This window comes from Schistocerca serialis, chromosome 4, assembly GCF_023864345.2.
Source record: "Schistocerca serialis cubense isolate TAMUIC-IGC-003099 chromosome 4, iqSchSeri2.2, whole genome shotgun sequence".
In the NCBI taxonomy this organism is placed as follows: Eukaryota; Metazoa; Arthropoda; class Insecta; order Orthoptera; family Acrididae; genus Schistocerca; species Schistocerca serialis.
Genome location: NC_064641.1, coordinates 620,415,062 through 620,437,689, shown reverse-complemented (window position 1 = coordinate 620,437,689; position 22,628 = coordinate 620,415,062). Strand labels below are relative to the sequence as shown.

Here is a 22,628-nt window from a genome sequence, read left to right as displayed (position 1 = left end):
TTAGCGGTAGTAATTGTAGCATTGGTAGAGGAAGGAACATATATGAAAGTGTGAAGAGAAACTGGGAGCCAACGACTTATCTTTTTGTTTATTTCTGTTTGTCCTAAATCTGATTAGAACCGCACGTCGTTCGTTGTTAGTCCACTGTGTATTTTACGTCGTTACAAAATATAAATTGCATTTTGTAAGTAATAACAATTAGTTGATAGCGCAACCTCTGCGCTTTTATGCAAACCAAAGTAATTATCTTTGATGCAAGTACAGGTTACAAGCACAAACATAAAAATCTGTACAATTATTGTTGTTATTTTGTATCCAATAGAACGTTCTTCATGATGATCAAAGGCAAGAGTTTCTCGTTACAAGTGCGAAATATGTGTATGAATAACAGAAACATGTTTTATATATGCTCGACGTAGTATGGAAACACTGTTTGAGATGGTTTTGTTTTGCGGATTTTTTTAACTTTCACCTTTTTTCGAGAAAATTACGTTTTCTAGCGTTGTATGATAAATATGTACTTTTTTTTAGTTTTACTAGTACACTCCTCTGTGTCACATTACAAATCAACTGTTTTAAAATAAGACATGAATTGAACATCGAAAATTGATATTGTCGATGTTCAAATACTGTTATTTTTAAGTAACCGACAGGAGGATAACTATGTAGAACAAGACGGTTCCATGTGCTAGGTGGCCCTTTATGTATCCTCACTCAGTTTCTAGACAGTTCACCGCTTGCAGTTTCTAAGGAAATCTAGTAAGGCACTGACACATATGCAAACAAAGCGATCGAAATAAGGTAACGCCCAATAGGTATGCAACACACCTATCGTACTGATAAGTGGTTACGATAGTAATTGACCATGGCTACTAGGAAAACTGCTGTGCTCTATGCTTACTTATGGTGGTCCACGGTAGCCTCAGGTAGTTTTACAACTCTAGTCGTATTGTAAATAGGAAATAGGCAGCATTACGTGTACTCCTAGGATCGGTGTCAGGTCCAATATTATTCTTATTGCACGTCAATGGTTCCATCAGTTTAGCCCCAATGTATTTATATATATCACATTTATGTTCATGTCCTCCAGTTATACTTAAATTAAAAACCCGTTAATTTGTGAACTGCTACCGAGATAGTTAATGCTTTCCTGTGCACCTTATCAAAATGAATTCCGAATACATCATTTCTAGGTTCATTAGCCTGAGGTTTCGGGTTATACAGTCACCTTTCTTTTGAACCGTTGTTTGTTATCCTCCACTTCTTTCTATTGTGCAGCAGTACCTTCATGTCTCCAGAATGGATTTTTTGACTCAATAAACGTTAAAATCGTCGGTAACTGACAGAACTGAAACTGTGAAGGCTCAGTTGGCAATAACATTACCCGTGAAAAGCAAATACCCGCGTTCGACGCTCGGGTCCTAGTCCAGCACGTATCTTAAATCCATCAGGAAGTTTCATGGGGTTTATTGAACTGAACATCTGCGCTGAACATCTTCTGTAAGTTATATGACTTCTTATAGCCTTCGAATCTCCTCACAACTCTTTCCCTACATCCCCCCCCCCCCCACCACCCCCTCGAGCCTTATTAGCCACTTCTGAATTCCTAACATGCGTGCTTCTAGCCCATTCAACCTCCACGGGAAGTGTATCCATAGATTTCTTTACTCCCTCAATCTTCCTGACACGTCACCATTTATTCATTAATATATCTGCTTAATTTGATACATATCTATCGTCGCATATCACTTTTTTATATTTCCACAAGTTTACTAGTTATAAATATTTCACTTTTGTGCACGCTTTGTTCCAAATTAATTGCTGTAGAAGCTCCTTCCCAAGATAAGTGCAAATGTTTAACACCAATAGGTTTCTGGTTAAGGAAAGATAATTTCAACTACGCCAAACTACCATCTAGATACACGTTTCGGTTGGCTAGACGGGATTCCATTTTCAGATACAATATTTTCAGATCATCGGTTCGCAGGCCAAAAAAATCTCGTTTCCTGGGTATCTTAATTCTCCACTTCTTTTATTACTTATTGCCAGTCTTGATAATCAGTATGGAATACTCTGTTCCCATTTGTTATACTTGACATTACTGTTGTCTACGGTTTATTTTTTCAGTGTACTTTCTTCATAGAAGGCAAGTAATTAACTATAGTCTTCTCCGTAGTGGCATCGGCAAGAAGAAGTTCGGGAAATTGCTAACGTCCTTCACGCGAAATCTCTGTGATGAAGACATCATCCATAAGGTAAGTGGGTCGTCAGAGTTTTCTTCCCCAACATACCAGCTCCAAAAAAAGTGTATAAATTGACGTTTTATTGATGTATTGTCATTTCTAAATGTAATATTTGATCATTTCTATTTCATTCACGTGTAGTCGCATCTGACCAAATCCAGTAATAAACAATTAGAGAGGATAATGTACATTATAGCGTGAGCGGGACTGAGTTGTAACACAACTATTGTAACCAAAGCTCAATTTCTTGAATTTATCCTGTGTCTCCTGATGGATAATCATACAGCTTCTTAACGTTGGTATTTCCAGTTCCTTTGAAAAGCGCTATTAAATTCGAAAAAGTTAATTATTTATTCCGGTATCTAGTCATCTGTCTTTCAGTTTCCCTCTCTGTTCTTGGTCTTCACATTTCCACTTCCATTGTTCATCATAACTTCAACAATTACGGTTTGCGCTAGATAATCTGATTTCCCATTGTTATTCAGTTCCTTTATGCATTTACGTACGACCAGTCGTCTAATAAAAATATTTACCTATCCTAACAGTACACTAGATTCTTTCATTACTCATTTGAAGATTTCGAAGGCATCACCATGCAGAAACCGGGTGGTGGTTACAGTCCAAACTCCTCAAAACTAATTACGGTAGGCCACTCCCTTAAGATCTACCCTTCAGATTTTAATTGTGTGCGAAGTTAAACGTATAACACAAAAGTAGGTCCTCGGCATAACCTTAAAATGCGGAATTTGCATAAATCTGAATCTGATTGACGCCATATGACTGGAATAATATACTTACATATGATTTGCTATGACTGGTCTATCTCTCTTAACAGTGGTTAACTGCATTTATTGATAAAGTGAAGGTACCCAAACAAAAACACCGGTAAGTTAGGCTTTTCGTGAAGACGAGGTCCTCAGCAGCCCTTTGCCGTGCTAAGATGTTGCAGGACCAGCCGCGATGCAACGCCACGTCGATCCTTCCTCTACAGCTGCTCTCAACGTATTCGATCCCGACATCTCCTCGAACAAACTACAAGACGATGTGGACATATCCGTGTCCAGACACCTAGTCTCTTCTCTAGTGGCACTCACTTACAGCCTCATAATTCCTCCCCGCCGAAACAGAGCTAGATGCCAATTGCAAAATCGCGTGTTCTCCCGTTTATGCCATTAGTCTCACACCTCAGGGCTCGAGAAATGAAGCATCACCTGAAGCCCACACTTTCTGCAACTGGTAGATGGCTATCTCAAAGGACGTCTGCAAAACATGGAATGCGCCCCCACCACCTGCATTCGGCCCACATTGTTCGCCAACTGGACGGACTGGACGTCAGTTTCTACAGTTGTATGGGTGGACAATAGCTTACCGCCCAAGAGGACGGGTGTTGCGGCATCCATTCTAAGAATTCACCATATGGGCGACCGGTCCTGATGCTCGCTGTTTCAGATCCAACGGGCTTTTTATTCGCATGCGCTCCAGAGACTTTCACAACCCAGTCGAACCCATCACGTTGTTAATAAAGGAAAAGTCATCATGATTCCATCTCGTCAATATAAACCATCATACCGCTTTACCCTATTGTCAGTCGCTGGATTGCAAAATTACACTAATTCTGATGAAAATGACATGCAGTATTGGCTGTCGCGTTTCAACCAGCATGAGGTGAAACTTCAGTACATTCCTCTAGAATGAAATGTGGTAAGGAAGATATCGGCACTGACTTTGTAGTGATATCGAGTGCTTACTGATAATGTACGGTACTATATTATCAGCTATGGCTAAAGTGCCACACAATCGTCCTCCAAGAAGTGGAGAAAAATATATTTTTCCCATCCACCTCTTTCACACATTTCCTTTCCTAAAACAACTTTTCAGCTGCTATAGTGCTGCGCCATACGGAACAACACACCTCAACTTCCTCGTGCTGGCCCTATACTCAGTCAATATCAAAATTACAATTCAACACAGAACAAGTAAATTTAATCCTTTCGTGACTGCCACTGCGTCTTCTGCTACCTCAAAATACGATTTGTTCTCCTACAATTGTTTCCTTTTCCATCACTGGACGCATGTGTCACACCAAATAATCAGAAGTCAAGGAGACTCGTTAAGTTGCTCGTCCCCAGGAGACAACGATGCAACAAATATGGGAATCCTATATTCATAATCCAAAAAGATGTGGCCATTATAACAGGCTTGAATTTTAATATAACAGTAAGGAAATTAAATTAAACATAACTAGTTTTATAGCACAATTTATTTGATCGGAAAATGTTTAAGTCAGCACAAGTGGGCACTTACAAACACTATTTCTTTCTTTATGGCGAAATACTGAATCAGTTCCCAAACTCTGCACCACCATTTACATAGCACGAGCACTGATTTTATTGGTGAGGTAGTTGCAGTATGTACGATTTTACTCGCCTCGTTGAAAAGTACTGGTGGTGTCCTAAACATGATCTATAGTGCCATTCACAAGTTTCGGGCAATGGCACTCACCTGGCCTCTCAGAGTATGGATAATTCTCCATGTGTCAAGAAAATTACTTGAATTTTCAAAAAAGAATCGTCAGATACACAGGAAAATACAACATTAATAAGATTTCGCGTTTGCTTCTCAGTAAAATTTAAAAAGCATAGATACATGTTATTATTATTCACATTCGTGCCTTGTGCGATGTATAAAAAGGGCCATTTTAAAATATCTGTTCCAGTTTTGCTTCATTTACATCTACATCTACATGATAACTCTGCAATTCACATTTAAGTGCTTGGCAGAGGGTTCATCGAACCACAATCGTACTATCTCTCTACCATTCCACTCCCGAACAGCGTGAGGGAAAAACGAACACCTAAACCTTTCTGTTAGAGCCCTGATTTCTCTTATTTTATTTTGATGATCATTCCTACCTATGTAGGTTGCGCTCAACAAAATATTTTCGCGTTCGGAAGAGAAAGTTGGTAACTAAAATTTCGTAAATAGATCTCGCCGCGACGAAAAACATCTTTGCTTTAATGACTTCCATTCCAACTCGTGTATCATATCTGCCACACTCTCTCCCCTATTACGTGATAATACAAAACGAGCTGCCCTTTTTTGCACCCTTTCGATGTCCTCCGTCAATCCCACCTGGTAAGGATCCCACACCGCGCAGCAATATTCTAACAGAGGACAAACGAGTGTAGTGTAAGCTGTCTCTTTAGTGGACTTGTTGCATCTTCTAAGTGTCCTGCCAATGAAACGCAACCTTTGGTTCGCCTTCCCCACAATATTATCTACGAGGTCTTTCCAACTGAAGTTGTTCGTAATTTTAAGACCCAGGTACTTAATTGAATTGACAGCCTTGAGAATTGTACTATTTATCGAGTAATCGAATTCCAACGGATTTCTTTTGGAACTCATGTGGATCACCTCACACTTTTCGTTATTTAGCGTCAACTGCCACCTGCCGCACCATACAGCAATCTTTTCTAAATCGCTTTGCAACTGATACTGGTCTTCGGATGACCTTACTAGATGGTAAATTACAGCATCATCTGCGAACAACCTAAGAGAACTGCTCAGATTGTCACCCAGGTCATTTATATAGATCAGGAACAGCAGAGCAAAGGAGATAAAGATACGAAAGAACAAAACAATTCGTGGTCATTGCCCTTGTAATCGTGTCTTCCTAAAATGTACTTCAACATTTCTGTGATTTATCTCAGAAAGTAGCAAACATTTTGAAAGCATATAAAATTGCAGCCTCGTTTAAAACCAACAACATGTTACAATATAAATTGAGAAATAATTTAAAACAGGAAATTGATAAATATAACGAAGCCAGTATCTGGCCAAATTCAGTGTCATAGTTGAATGCGAACTGCTTTGGTTGGTTTGGTAGGTCTTTGAAGTTGAGGTAGAACGAACACAGGGACGGTTTTCGGCTTCATAATTTCTAAAAATCGACCGCAGTCATTCACATTGTAATATTGCTACATTAATTTTGCTATGATGAAAGCGGTACTGACTGACAATAAAACCGGGTTACAAGCTGTGAGCTGTCTGGGGAGACGTTAACCGTGCGTTACTGCGCAACTGTTTCACCAGGTAACTAGTCTAGGTTTACCACATTACCAATCAGACTAACATTGATTATAATCTTTTACAGTCATACAACAACCAGTAATATATCTATATATAAAAAGGAGAATTTAAATAAAAAGAAAGAAATCAGTTTATATTTGGAAATTTATTTAAAGATTGTTCATTGAAATTTCAGCATATTATACGTGAGTTATAACTGAGCTGGTGCCTTGTTTAAGGATTGTAAAAATGTGAGATTTTAATCTTACGGAACACATCAAATATGGAGCCAAGATTGGGAGACTGCCTACAACACTGCATTCACAAAACAACACCCAAAGAACGTTGAAACATAAGCAAGAAGAAATTAACCACAACCAACAAATTCAGTTTTCACCCAAAGAAATTACGTTCGTAACACAATCCTGTCCGTCATGTAATTACCAAATTAACCACAACCAACAGATTCAGTTTTCACCCAAAGAAATTACGTTCGTAACACAATCCTGTCTGTCATGTAATTACCACACACTGGTATACTAAATTCATATTAACTCTTTGTGAAATCTTTCCAAAAAGAATAGCTGAAGGCTACTTTGATGATTACACCACGTGGTCAACTTGGTTTACACAAAGCGTATAACTCCACAATAATTTTGATAATTAAAATAAATTCGATCGAAAAGCAATTGACAAAAGAAAAACCTTGAACTGGTTACTAACGTCTTACTATTAACCTGATGGGTCAAACAGTTATATAAGCACGTGGTACTGGTCTCGCAAAGTACACTCCACGTGGGTTGAACATAAAGAAAAGCATAAAGAAAAGTTGCTATATTGTAAAATATTGTCGAGATGTTATAATCACACAAGCATTCACATTTAAGATTGATGAACTTAGTTAGAGTTACTGATCAACACGTGGTTCCACTTTACTCACAAAGTAATGACAAAGCAACTACCGCAAAATAATCTGAACTTCACACGAGAATTACACTCCGCTGCAATTTAAGATAGCATTAGATATTTTAGAGCTAAATCTGAAATCAAGGTATTAAGTTTTCAGTTAGGCTGAACTTAAGAAATCCATTGTCCTACGGACTTAGCAGACACGCGCTTAGCCGGAGATCTTACCACTTCAGACGCTTGCCACGGTCCCACAGCAACTGCTACTGCCCAGCGTGCTTCCTGAGGGTGGCTCACAAAGACAAATGGAAGTGGCCAGAGGGGCAGCTTCCTATACCAACATGACAACGGACGGACAGAACCATACTAAGGATAGAAACCTCTTTGCTTTTAGGAAGCGTAGCTACCTGTTCCGACGTTGGTCCTACTGTTCTCTAGCAGACAGGCTTGTCTGCTACCCTCAAGCATGCAACTACAAATACATTTGCTCATTCATACTCTCACACAGAAGGGAAGGGGGATGACAGTATCTTATCATATACAGTATATAACAGAAAGCGGATGTAGGTTCCGTATGAGACCGTGTGACATGAATTACATATAAACTGTGTTTTAAAGTGTAGTAGTGTGACAGATCGTTCTTGTTTACGTGTAAAGGTAACACGTTCCACTACTCAGTCTCCTCCCAGATAGTCAGAAACGCCACAGTAAATTTAGAAGAGGAATTTATTCCATAAATGACAACAGATTTAAGAAATCAAACATGAAAGGAATCCAACAGAGACCTTTCAACATCCATGATTGTCGCTACCGTTTGTTGGGAATTGAAGAAGAGTTTACAATTCGTCAGATACGGGATAAGCGTAGATAACTGCATTTACTGGTACAGTAAGACGTTATGATACACAGTGGTAAAAATCAAAATAAAAGATATGAACAAATTTTTTTAAAAATTTCGTCGATTTGTTGTAATATACGTCTGAGATTAGCTACCTTAATTACATGAACACTGTTGATATTAACTGAGTGAATTGACTCCAGTGGCTGGACATCTCGTTAGGAGTGTGCTCTATCTTTGACCACTGATGAGTGTCCCTGATTTCTTGCTTGTGCACACGAAGTGCTCAGTCACGATACGTGTGTGTTTCTATTCCAGCGTGTCGCTGGAGGTCTAAGGACCATGCACGGGAGTAACTGTTGTCCGTGACCACTGCTTGTATTTAAGGAATGCATACACCGCTTCATTTTAGTTTATTTTACCGACTAGACAAATGATGTAGAAGCATATTTTAGGGAGACACAGTTACAAGGGGATTGGACATGAATTTTTTATATTTTTATTTGTATTTTTATTTTTATAGCTTTTGTAAAATCCTTGTGTAGCAATTATGATTATGGTCTACTCCTTCGAAATGCGTTAATATTACTGTTTTCGCAGTTTGAAAGGGGGTTGAGCCTACATTTTAATGTTGATTTTAAGAGCCACGGCCTCTTCATATCCATAATGGATGAAACGAAACTTTTCGATTTCCTGTGAGTGTCATAGAGTTTCACAATCTTTCTAGTTCATCTGACTGGTTCAATTTTTTTAATATTCTCACAGAATTTTCGCCCGTGTCTTTTCATATCGCAATAAACATTTCTATACTTCACGTATTTGTTATTTCCTCTTAGTCTGTATGTTTCTTCTACAGTATAATTTGGATCTAAAATTAACCTGAGTACTTTCCATTCTTTCTTTTGGATTTCTTCTATGTCTCCCTTACTGTTAACTATGAGTGTTTCAGCCCCACAAACACACTCAGTTTGTTGCTGGACATATAGTTTTTAAATGATATTTGGATTCCTGTTCTGTTTGCTGGTTCTTTAATAATTCCTCTCTCTTTTTGCCCTGTTTGAAAACCATGATACAGAAGTTTCAGGTCATCAGTAAAAGCTAAACAGTGTATCCAAACATTAGTTCCTCCTAATTTGATTGGTTCATTAATATTAAGCAACGATTTTTGTTTTCACCACTCTTGGATTACTTTTTTCTAAGGCATAGTTGAGAAGTAATGTAGATAGCCAATCATCTTGTCTCAGTTCTGTTTTATTTTCGAAATGTCCCAACATTTCTCCCTTAAATTTAAATTTAAATTTTGTACGATGTACTGTTTCACTAATAGTTTCAGTGGTTTTGAAATTCTAAAAGGTATCCATAGAACCAAATATTGCACAGTTATGATTACATCCATGATGGATATGAAGAGGCCGTGGCTCTTAAAATCAACATTAAAATGTAGGCTCAACCCCCTTTCAAACTGCGAAAACAATAAAATTAACGCATTTCGAAGGAGTAGGCCATAATCATAATTGTTCAAGAAATGTCTTGATGATCGATCCTGCATCTGCCAGGAAGTTTCAAGTTTCAAGACATTTGTTATATGAAACTCATTTCGCTTGATCTTCTCCTACATTTTGCGTAATTAGCAGAGCATACCTTTTCCATTTATGATTTACTGTTTGCAGATATTTTAGTCGCTGCACACCCTCCGAGCCCGAGAATTAGTAATTTAAAGACAACTGTTTTATCTCATATGACGCCTCACACACGACACACTAGTTGCATTCCGTTCCACAAATGGCGTCGTAATTTCACACTGACTGTGACTCTGCCGTTGGCTCATTCTCTACAGATATACGTTACCTCCGTTCCACTTCATATATCACATATATCCCTAACGTTTAATTAAAATTCACGAACTGTTTTAAATACAAGCAACATTGCATATTTCTACACAAACATTTGTTTTTTATGTCACTTTCACCGCAGATAATCAGCAGTAGGTAAATATCGCCTGCAGCAGCCTAATGAATAATATTTCCAAGGGCACGAATTATAAAGGAGTGGCTCCGTAGCTGAACGGTCGGTATCGCTGCATACGGTGCTGGAGGACCCGGATTCGATTCCCGGTTCCTCCTTAGATTTTTCTGAGAAGCTGATGTCTGTAATGGGGTTCGCTCAGTCTCGTGAGGCCAGATGAGGAGCTGCTTGAATAAAGAAGCAGTGGCACTGGTGAGATTGGCCACATGCTAATCACATGTCCCGCAATCACAGATTGCTCCCCGTGCTGCTCTGTAGGCAGCAGTCAGACAGTCGGAAAATGCTTACGGCCTAACGCGGCAGATGTGTGTAGCTTACGTTGCAAAACAGAATGAGTATCAAATGAAAGAAATGATAAATATCTTTATATGTACACAACGACATTGCGCTCTAGGCGTCTGTAATGGTTATGTTAACTATTTCTCAGTGTTCAGTGTTTTTTGAGGGCATTTTGTTACTTGATTTTAAGTAGATTAAATTCCTAACCAAGTTCTTCATGACTTTATCACACACAGCTAAGAAACTGGTCTTCATTTAATTACACTGAACAAAATGTGTCTTCGAATCTAGTTGTGGTCTGACTTGTTAAACCAATTTGTATTTTTGTCATTGTAGTTATAGCATTTGTTATTATTTTTGTTATTGTTCTTACACTTCTATTTCTCAATACCACGATGAAATAATTAGAAATAGGTACACATTTGGTACAATTTGTTTGCGAGGGATTCCAGCACTAATGCATTCGATAGGGCACAAATTAATAATCTTTGTACCTCAGAATTGGAACACGTGAGGCAGTACTGACCCTACGACTCATCTTAGAAAATAGATTAAGGAAAGGCAAACCTACGTACCTAGCATTTGTAGACTTAGAGAAAGTGTTTGACAATGTTGACTGGAATACTCTCTTTCAGATTCTGAAGGTGGCAGGGGTAAAATACAGGGAGCGAAAGGCTATTTACAATTTGTACAGAAACCAGATGGCAGTTATATGAGCCTAGGGGCATGAAAGGGAAGCAGTGATTGGGAAGGTAATGAGACAGAGTTGTAGCCAATCCCCGATGTTATTCAATCTGTATATTGAGCAATCACTAAAGGAAACAAAAGAAAAATTCGGAGTAGGAATTAAAACCCATGGAGAAGAAATAAAAACTTTGAGGTTTGCCGATGACATTGTAATTCTGCCAGAGACAGCAAATGACTTGGAAGAGCTGTTGAACGGAATGGACAGTGTCTTGAAAGGAGGTTATAAGATGAACATCAACAAAAGCAAAACGAGGATAATGGAATGTAGTCGAATTAAATCGGGTGATGCTGCGGGAATTAGATTAGGAAATGTGACGCTTAAAGTAGTAAAGGAGTTTTGCTATTTGGGGAGCAAAATAACTGATGATGGTCGAAGTAGAGAGGATATAAAGTGTAGACTAGCAGTGGCAAGGAAAGCATTTCTGAAGAAGAGAAATTTGTTAACACCGAGTATAGATTTAAGTATCAGGAAGTCGTTTCTGAAAGTATTTGTATGTAGTGTAGCCATGTATGGAAGTGAAACGTGGACGATAAATAGTTTAGACAAGAGGAGAATAGAAGCTTTTGAAATGTGGCGCTACAGAAGAATGCTCAAGATTAGATGTGTCGATCTCATAACTAATGAGGAGGTATTGAATAGAATTGGGAAGAAGAGGAGTTTGTGGCACAACTTGACTAGAAGAAGGGATCGCTTGGTAGGACAAGTTCTGAGGCATCAAGGGATCGCCAATTTAGTACTGGAGGGCAGCGTGGAGGGTAAAAATCGTAGAGGGAGATCAAGAGATGAATACACTAAGCAGTTTCAGAAGGATGTAGGCTGCAGTAGGTACTGGGAGATGAAGAAGCTTGCACAGGATAGAGTTGCATGGAGAGCTGCATCAAACCAGTCTCTGGACCGAAGACCACAACAACACAACCTCAGAATGAAATTAAAATTCTAATCAAATTGTGGCTGACGAAGGCTGTCTTCCTCCAACTCCAGAGAATAGGATCAAAGGTTTCATTTTAGTAATATCGTGTCATATTTTATGGCCAATACCTGCACAAATTTTGAGTTCTTGGTTTGCGCACATACGCTGTGTTTTGGCCTATTAACAGTTTTCAAAAGACGATGTTTGAACATCAGTCACAAACAGAGACATCTGTAATTAATTTTAATAATCTGGCTTTAAAAGTGAATGTGAGGCGCAATCCAAATTCTTATTATCACGTTTTAGATATAAAGGAAGTGCGACATATAGTTAGGAAATAACGAAAATGTTGCATTTTTTCGCAGATAAGCCTGTTGGCATCCTCTCTGGGAGATCATCCGCTGGCGTCCGCCGCGTCTTGGCGGCGTTCCGACGTACCACGTTGCGACGCCATTCGTCGCGACGCCTCCCACTGGCTGAAAAACTGGATGAGCGGCTACGTTGCGACCTGACGTCCGTAAACAAGGACCCTCTATAGTACTGATACTAAGCGAGCAATAAAACGTATCTACTCTGTGTATTTCTACTGCATCATTTACGCGGACAACCTTTCTGAAGCTACCTACATCCTCCACGTGTACATATTTATCTATATACATACTCCGCAAGCCATGAGACAGCGCATGGCGGAGGGTATCTTCTTTGTTGTTAGTCATTCACCTTTCCATTCCACTTGCAAATGGAGCGACAGCAAAACAATTGTCTTTATTCTTCCATATGGACCCTTATTTCTCTTACTTTGTCATCGAGATCCTTACGTGAGATGTATTCTTGTGGCGGTAGGATCATTCTGCAGTTTGTCGCAAATGCCTGTTCTCTAAACTTTCTCAATTGTTCCGTTAGATTCTTCATGCGTCGATCCACAGCCTCGACGCAATTTCTGAATCATAAACCTATTTCAAATATCCACCGCAGGCTGTCAAATTCTTTACATGTGCAAGACGTCTTTTATTACATCACGTTCCCACTCACATATCTGGGAATCTACACTACTGGCCATAAAAATTGCTACACCACGAAGATGACGTGATACAGACGCGAAATATAACCGACAGGAAGAAGATGCTGTGACATGCAAATGGTCAGCTTTTCAGAGCATTCACGCAAGGTTGGCACCGGTGGCAAAACCTACAACGTGCTGACATGAGGAAAGTCTCCAACCGATTTCTCATATACAAACAGCCGTTGACCAGCGTTGCCTGGTGATACGTTGTTGTGATGCTTCGTGTAAGGAGGAGAAATGCGTACCATCACGTTTCCGACTTTGATAAAGGTCGGATTGTAGCCTATCGCGGTTGCGGTTTATCGTATCGCGACAATGCTGCTCGCGTTGGTCGATATCCAAAGATTGTTAGCAGAATATGGAATCGGTGGGTTCAGGAGGGTAATACGGAACGCCGTGCTGGATCCCAACGGCCTCCTATCACTAACAGTCGAGATGACAGGCATCTTATCCACATGGCTGTAATGGATCGTGCAGCCTTGTCTACACTCCTGGAAATGGAAAAAAGAACACAATGACACCGGTGTGTCAGACCCACCATACTTGCTCCGGACACTGCGAGAGGGCTGTACAAGCAATGATCACACGCACGGCACAGCGGACACACCAGGAATCGCGGTGTTGGCCGTCGAATGGCGCTAGCTGCGCAGCAGTTGTGCACCGCCGCCGTCAGTGTCAGCCAGTTTGCCGTGGCATACGGAGCTCCATCGCAGTCTTTAACACTGGTAGCATGCCGCGACAGCGTGGACGTGAACCGTATGTGCAGTTGACGGACTTTGAGCGAGGGCATATAGTGGGCATGCGGGAGGCCGGGTGGACGTACCGCCGAATTGCTCAACACGTGGGGCGTGAGGTCTCCACAGTACATCGATGTTGTCGCCAGTGGTCGGCGGAAGGTGCACGTGCCCGTCGACCTGGGACCGGACCGCAGCGACGCACGGATGCACGCCAAGACCGTAGGATCCTACGCAGTGCCGTAGGGGACCGCACCGCCACTTCCCAGCAAATTAGGGACACTGTTGCTCCTGGGGTATTGGCGAGGACCATTCGCAACCGTCTCCATGCAGCTGGGCTACAGTCCCGCACACCGTTAGGCCGTCTTCCGCTCACGCCCCAACATCGTGCAGCCCGCCTCCAGTGGTGTCGCGACAGGCGTGAATGGAGGGACGAATGGAGACGTGTCGTCTTCAGCGATGAGAGTCGCTTCTGCCTTGGTGCCAATGATGGTCGTATGCGTGTTTGGCGCCGTGCAGGTGAGCGCCACAATCAGGACTGCATACGACCGAGGCACACAGGGCCAACACCTGGCATCATGGTGTGGGGAGCGATCTCCTACACTGGCCGTACACCACTGGTGATCGTCGAGGGGACATTGAATAGTGCACGGTACATCCAAACCGTCATCGAACCCATCGTTCTACCATTCCTAGACCGGCAAGGGAACTTGCTGTTCCAACAGGACAATGCACGTCCGCATGTATCCCGTGCCACCCAACGTGCTCTAGAAGGTGTACGTCAACTACCCTGGCCAGCAAGATCTCCGGATCTGTCCCCCATTGAGCATGTTTGGGACTGGATGAAGCGTCGTCTCACGCGGTCTGCACGTCCAGCACGAACGCTGGTCCAACTGAGGCGCCAGGTGGAAATGGCATGGCAAGCCGTTCCACAGGACTACATCCAGCATCTCTACGATCGTCTCCATGGTAGAATAGCAGCCTGCATTGCTGCGAAAGGTGGATATACACTGTACTAGTGCCGACATTGTGCATGCTCTGTTGCCTGTGTCTATGTGCCTGTGGTTCTGTCAGTGTGATCATGTGATGTATCTGACCCCAGGAATGTGTCAATAAAGTTTCCCCTTCCTGGGACAATGAATTCACGGTGTTCTTATTTCAATTTCCAGGAGTGTATATCCCTGAGTCAACAGATGGGGACGTTTGCAAGATAACAACCATCTCCACGAACAGATCGACGATGTTTGTAACAACATAGACTATCAGCTCGGAGACCAAGGCTGCGGTTACCCTTGACGCTGCATCAGACAGGAGTGCCTGCGATGGTGTACTCAACGACGAACCTGAGTGCACGAATGGCACAACGTAATTTTTTCGGATGAATCCAGGTTCTGTTTACAGCATCATGATGGTCGCATCCGTGTTTGGAAACATCGCGGTGAACGCACATTGGAAGCGTGTATTCGTCATCGCCATACTGGCGTATCACCCGGCGTGATGGTATGGGGTGCCATTGGTTACACGTCTCGGTCACCTCTTGTTCGCATTGACGACACATTGAACAGTGGACGTTACATTTCAGATGTGTTACGACCCGTGGCTCTACCCTTCAAATGGTTCAAATGGCTCTGAGCACCATGGGACTCAACTGCTGAGGTCATTAGTCCCCTAGAACTTAGAACTAGTTAAACCTAACTAACCTAAGGACATCACAAATATCCATGCCCGAGGCAGGATTCGAACCTGCGACCGTAGCGGTCTTGCGGTTCCAGACTGCAGCGCCTTTAACCGCACGGCCACTTCGGCCGGCGCTCTACCCTTCATTCGATCCCTGTGAAACCCTACATTTCAGCAGGATAATGCACGATGGCATGTTGCACGTCCTGTATGGGCCTTTCTGGATACAGAAAATGTTCGACTGCTGCCCTGTCCAGCACATTCTCCAGATATCTCACCAATTGAAAACGTCTGGTCAATGGTGGCCGAGAAATAGGCTGGTCACAATACGCCAGTCACAACTCTTAATGAACTGTGGTATCGTGTTGAAGCTGCATGGGCAGCTGTACCTGTACACGCCATCCAAGCTCTGTTTGACTCATTGCCCAGGCGTATCAAGGCCGTTATTACGGCCAGAGGTGGTTGTTCTGGGTACTGATTTCTCAGGATCTATGCACCCATATTGCATGAAAATGTAATCACATGTCAGTTCTAGTGTAATATACTTGTCCAAGGAATACCCGTTTATCATTTGCATTTCTTATTGGTGTAGCAATTTTAATGGCCAGTAGTGTATTATGTTTGCTCGTGCCTTCGGTAGAAGTCAGCAGTGTTCCCCATGTGCCAAACGCTTTCCGGAATCTAGGAATATCGAACCCTCCAGTTGCCCTTCATCCTTGCTTCGCAGTACATCATGCGAGAATAGCGCAGTTTGAGTTTATAACTCTCTCTCCCTGACCCAGAAGAAGAGTTACATTGATAAAAAAATTATTTGAGAATGAAAATATGTAGACTCATACTCTGCTGCCGGAAAAACAAGATCGCATCTCCTTTTTCACGACTGCGTGATAGGCGTACCAATCGTTTTCGCACTTGGACATCGGACTTCTTATTGAAATAATAGCTGCACGCTATAAAAAAAATTGCTTCGTTAGTGGCGATCTGAAAGAGATGTAGAAAATGGTCGTTAATTGTCCGTCGGCATGCCGTTATTCCGGAAAGCGCTACAAGTACTTACAAAGCTGCAATCTCCTGATCATCAGCTACGAAAATAGTGATTATTAGTGTAACAAAACGAATGATGAACAACTTCCAAAATTCGGAAAGAATATTTTGTTGACTTTTATGTCAATTACTGGCATATATTAAGTTTGTCTTCCCTTACCATGCATACAAATAGTCATGCAATTACAGATTTCTAATAGCATTTACAACATGTATAAATATAAATGTTATAAATCATTTGACGTACCGTTACAAGTTTCTCACGAGCGATGCTCTCTAAATCCATGTTGATTTGTGGGTAAAATCCTTTTTCTCTCAAGAAAATTTATTATATTCGAACTAAGAATATGCCCAACAACCTTGCAGGAAACCGATGTTAAGCATATTGGTCGGTAATTTTGCTTGTCTGTTCTTTTACCCTTCTTATACGTGGGAGTCAAGTACGCTTTTTCCACTCGCTTGGGACTTTCCACTGCACCAAAGATTCACTCAAATTCACTAAAAAAAGACACTTTCCGTACATTACAGCTTCAACTGCAAACAGTCTCAGATTTCTGCTCAGCCTAACCGTTGCTGGTCCCACGAGGAGAACTCTTTGTGAAACCGAATTGGGATTTCATCTGAAACTCGCCACTTGTTTATTTTCAACTCTTTCAGGTGTTTTACAACGCCACGGGTGCCTATTTCTACGTCCTCGATACAGGAGTTTGTGCAGGGTTTAACTCCCCAAAGCCTGAGAGTTAAAAGGACGGGTAATTGAAATTTCTAAGCTTGCACGAAATATTAAGTTTTACTGGAATAAGTCGCTTGGTTTCATATTTTCGCGGCCGTGAGAACTTTAGAATATCTCGAGGGCGTCAGTATTGTTCGCACTGGCAAATCGGACTTCGCAAATTAAAAAACAAGCACGTTCTGAATTTTTATCATAATCCGTAGCTATTCAATGAGAGGGCTGGAATGGCGGGCAAACAAACTTCGCCCAAGCTGGCTATTTCCATTCTTACAATATAAGACTCACTCGCCTTTGCACTAAACAATCCGTTAATAACATACAACGGATATTATTAGTACGAAATAAAGAAGTATTAGACAATGTGTGAATTCAATTTTGTTGATATTATTGCTCAAAAACACTTACTTTAACATATAAGCCTTAACAGTTCAAGGCCAGGAGATGGAAAAATGAGGAAGGAAGTGAGTGGTGAAGAATGTGAAGAATGTCAGACAAAAAATTAGCATTAATTCTCAGAAACAATCCTGTCATTCTGCACAGGGCTCCGAAATCCTAACATTTCAGATCCATGGTCTTATGTTTTACATCCGTAAGCCTTTTTTCTTATTTGTCATTACAAACAACACATTACATAGGCAGACTATTACATCTGCACCCAAAGGTAAGAGAAAATACTTTCACTTAAACAAGAAAGTAAATAAAAAATACCGAGCGAGGTGGCACAGTAGTTCGACACTGGACTCGCATTCGGGAGGACGACGGTTCAATCCCGCGTCCGGCCATCCTGATTTAGGTTTTCTGTGATTTCCCTAAATCGTTCCAGGTAAATGCCGGGATGGTTCCTTTCAAAGGGCACGGCCGACTTTCTTCCCCATCCTTCCCTAATCCGATGAGACCGATGACCTCGCTGTCTGGTCTCCTTCCCCACAACAACCAACCAACCAAATAAAAAATACTATCGTGTCTCTATAAGTGATCAGACGATGGTATGTTGTACGATCTTCCTGCCTGAGTGATTTTTAAATGCGAAATTTAAAACTCTAGTTTTATTCTTGCTCCCTTTATTGCCGTACCAGACTGGTCTGCGAATGGCTGAATGGAAGCTTCGACCCGCTTAGTTGTTTTACGTAGAATCACAATTACTAGGATTCTTGGCCAGAGCTTACGATGGAGTATAATGTTGGAAATATATGCTTCGCTCATCGATTTTCTTATAGACGTACGAATTTCTACTAAATATTGCCTGTCGACATATAGGCGTTATTTTTTCTTTCTCTCTCTCTCTCTCTCTCTCTCTCTCTCTCTCTCTCTATGTGTGTCTGTCTTTTTTTTACTTTTATTTATTTTTATTTTTTTTAACCGAGGGTGTAACAAGCTCCGTTTTTTCAACATTATACAAATTTTATTATTAAACTCCGATAGGATTATTTCACCCTTAACCCATTTACTCGGTGCATACTTCTCCAGAGTGCGATTTATAATTAATTTAAACTTTGCCCGTAGTTGCTCTACATCCATCATCTTGGAACTAAATGACGTACACTCGCTGGCTGAGTAGACAAGTACTTATCTGTTCTTTCCAGCATACTCTTGATGGATTTATTAACTTCAGTAACCATCTGGGCGATGATGATCGTGATTTCTAATCCCTGTCACCATGCTGATACTGTCGATAGGGTGAGGAGTGTTCGTAGCAACAAGGTCCAAAATATTTCCATATCGCGTGAGTTGTGAAACTAGTTGTTCAAGAAAGTTCAGAGAAAACGTTCAGAGCTTCTTCGCGAGTCTGTCAGTAACACATGTAAATAATTAATAGTCTTCTCACTCGACATTCGCCTCCAGCTAACTTTTAATGAACAGGGAACTTCTGCGACACTGAGCGAAGACTTTCTTTGAATGATTCTACAACTATTGCAGCGGGATAAACTGTCCTGTAAAAAAGTCTGATGATTAATTTGAGTTAACCTAGGGAAGTAACTTGCATCCAGATAGTTTTTGCAGTGAGTCTCAATTTCGACCTCGCTAAGCGACAGACGTTGACTGTGGTTATTGTATCACAGACACAGCCCCTTTGACTGTTCAGAGATGTCACTAAACCCGCCCAAAGATGTAAACAACCATGCATGAACAGCGCCTATTAGACGGAGGGGGTACGACAGCCGATCAGTTCCAGTCATTCCACCAGGAAGGAGGTACACGGCTCGTGTTGTCTGTACTTCAATCATGCCCAGGCGGTCAATACCGCTTTACGATCGCGTCCGCATTGTTACTTTGTGCCAGGAAGAGGTGTCTACAGGAGAAGTGTTCAGGCGTCTCGGAGTGGACCACAGCGCTGTTGTGTGGACATGGAGGAGATACAGAGAGACAGGAACTGTCGATGACATGCCTCGCTCAGGCCGGGCTACTACTGCAGTGGATGACCGCTACCTACGGATTATCGCTGGGGGGAACCCTGACAACAACGACACCATGTTGAACAATGCTTTTCGTGCAGCCACAGGACGTCATGTTACGACTAAAACTGTGCGCAGTACGCTGCATGATGCGCAAATTCATTCCCGACGTCCGTGGCGAAGGTCCATGCAGCGCGGTACAGATAGGCCCAACAACATGCCGAATGGACCGCTCAGGATTCGCATCACGTTCTCTTCACCGATGAGTGTCGCATATGCCTTCAACCAGACAATCGTCGGAGGTGTGTTTGGAGGCAACCTAGTCAGGCTGAACGCCTTAGACACACTGTCCAGCGAGTGCAGCAAGGTAGAGGTTGCCTGCTGTTTTGGTGTGGCATTATGTGGGGCCGACATATGCCGCTGTCGGTCATGGAAGGCGCAAAAACGGCCTTACGATACGTAAATGCCATCCTCCGACCGATAGTGCACCCATATAGGCAGAATACTGGCGAGGCATTCGCCTTCATGGACGATAATTCGCGCTCTCATCGTGTACATCTTGTGAATGACTTTCTTTAGGATAACGACATCGCTCGACTAGAGTGGTCAACATGTTCTCCAGACATGAACCCTATGGAACATGCCTGGGATAGTTTGAAAAGAGCTGTTTATGGACGACGTGACCCACCAACCACTCTGAGGGATCTACGCCGAATCGGAGTTGAGAAGTGGGACAGTCTGGAATAACAGTGCCTTGATGAACTTGTGGATAACATGCCACGACGAGTACAGGCATGCATGAATGCAAGAGGACGTGCTACTAGGTATTAATTATAGCGGTCTGTACAGCAATCTGGACCGCCACCTCTGACGGTCTCGCTGTATGGTGGTACAACATGCAATGTGTGGTTTTCATGAGCAATAAAAAGGGCGGAAATGATGCGTGGGTTGATCTCAATTCCAATGTTCTGTACAGTTTCCGGAACTCTCGGAACCGAGGTGATGCAAAACTTTCTTTGATATGTGTGTTTATTTGTTTGCAATGAACGCTCATCGTCCTTTGATGTCTAATCCGTCTTTTCGGTATACGTTCCACGGCTCTTTAAATATTTCGGAGCTTTCTACTTCAGGATGTATCCAACGGTCGACTCCAGGTATAATGTGAACGGGGCAGATTTCGAGGACGGCAGTACATTCACCGACTTTATTACTAATGCTTCACCAATTTACTGTTAAAATCTTGACATTCGAAATGTGTACGCGATCAGATTACGCTCTCTGCGTATTGATTGGCAACCGTTCATCCGAGTACCTCAAACTATCGCCTAGCCTATGAAACGCAAGAGTACTCTACATGTAGTCCGCTACCCAGTAGCTGCTTCTTCTGTGCAATACTCACCTGGTCCATCTAGGGGAATCCTACAATTCTCCGCCCGTAACGCAGATCGAGATGTCTGCAGCCAAGACTGTCACAGAATCGACCGAAATGGCTGCCCCTCTCCATTCGGCTACAAACCTAAGGATCTCAATCGACTCTGGACACGATACTGCAAATTGTAAGCTGTGCTTGAACCACGTAGGCAGCTCAGCAGGCTTGACCAGTTCCGCCAGCCGTCCTTAGTAACCCAGGATGGCCTCAGAACCCAAGCGACAGGAGTCAGTGGTGCTGACATGAGCCACAGTATGAAGATGAGTGAACCCTCCTGGCTCGATAGCCGCAGGCAGGCCCTCCGACGCATCTCATATAAAGCCCCGCCCCGCAGCACACCAAGTGCACGTTGTATTTTTTTCCTTTATTGCCAAAAGTCTTAATCTGCCTTTATAATTTGTCTCAGAGACCATTAATTTTTCTTTTTTTATGGAGCAGCTACACATACGTATACACATTGCAAACAGAGCGAGGACACGGATAATTTCTATTGAACCATACATAAATTGTTCTTCCGGTTCCAATCGCTGACAACGAGTGGGATTAATGTATGATTATATGTTCCTGTCGGAGCTGTTAACTCGTTTTATCTCCATGATCTACACTATCTGATCAAACGTATACGGACACTTGTACGTAGTGCGGAATTTACCACTAGATGTCACGAAAGGTAGGCCTGCCAGGAAGGGGTGAGTATTGTGTTGTCAGTGGATAAGCAGCTATAGCAGAATGGGTCAGTCAGGAGACATCAGTGACTTCGAGCGTTTACTAGTCATTGGACGTATCCTAACAGATCAGGGACATCTTAGCCCTTCTGAAGCTGGCAAAGTAGATTGTTCGTTACAACTGTGAAGTGGAAACGCGAAGAAACAACCGCAGCTGAACAAAGGTCAGGCCTGTCTCAGGCATTGACGAGCGGGGACTGTCGAGCATTGCGAAGGGTGATTGTAAAAAATCGTATGAAGTCAGCGGAAGGAATTACTCGAGAGTTCCAAAGTGCTACCAGTAGTCCAGCTAGCACATGGACTGTGTGTGTGTGAGTGTGTGTGTGTGTGTGTGTGTGTGTGTGTGTGTGTGTGAGTGTGAGTGTGTGTGTGTAAGGAGTTAAAATGAATGTGGTGGAATGATCGAGCAGCTCTTAATAAGCTTCTCTGACGAAAGCTAATCGACGTTTGAGTTGGTGTAAAGAGCGACGCCATTCGATAGTGGATGACTTCTGGACTACTGACTAATTTGGAATCATGAATCACTCTATACCCTGTTGCAATCCAATGGCGAGGTTTTGGTCTTTCGAATGCCTAGGGAACGTTACCTGCCATCATGTGTAATGCCAACAGTGAAATACAGAGGAGTAGTCTTACGATAGGTGAGTGTGGTTAAAGAGAGGGTCCCATTATTGTGCTTAATAAAATGCTAAACGTGGAAGGAAGTGAACACATTTTAGCGCATTGTGTTCTGAGTGCAGCAGAGGAGCAGTTCGGAAACGATAATGTCTGCATCAGCCTGACAGCACACCCTGTCATAAAGCAGCAACTGTG

General features: G+C 42.2%; 1 protein-coding gene across 1 annotated transcript in view; it reads left to right on the top strand.

The window, feature by feature from the left end:
• The window catches only part of LOC126474639 (aminopeptidase N-like), a 177,851-nt gene extending 165,322 nt beyond the window's left edge, over positions 1-12,529 (top strand). Inside the window, exons 16-17 of the mRNA XM_050102117.1 lie at positions 2,177-2,255; positions 12,383-12,529. Coding sequence (XP_049958074.1) covers positions 2,177-2,255; positions 12,383-12,529 — 226 coding nt within the window. The remainder of the gene's footprint in view (positions 1-2,176; positions 2,256-12,382) is intronic.
• Positions 12,530-22,628: the final 10,099 nt, after the last annotated feature.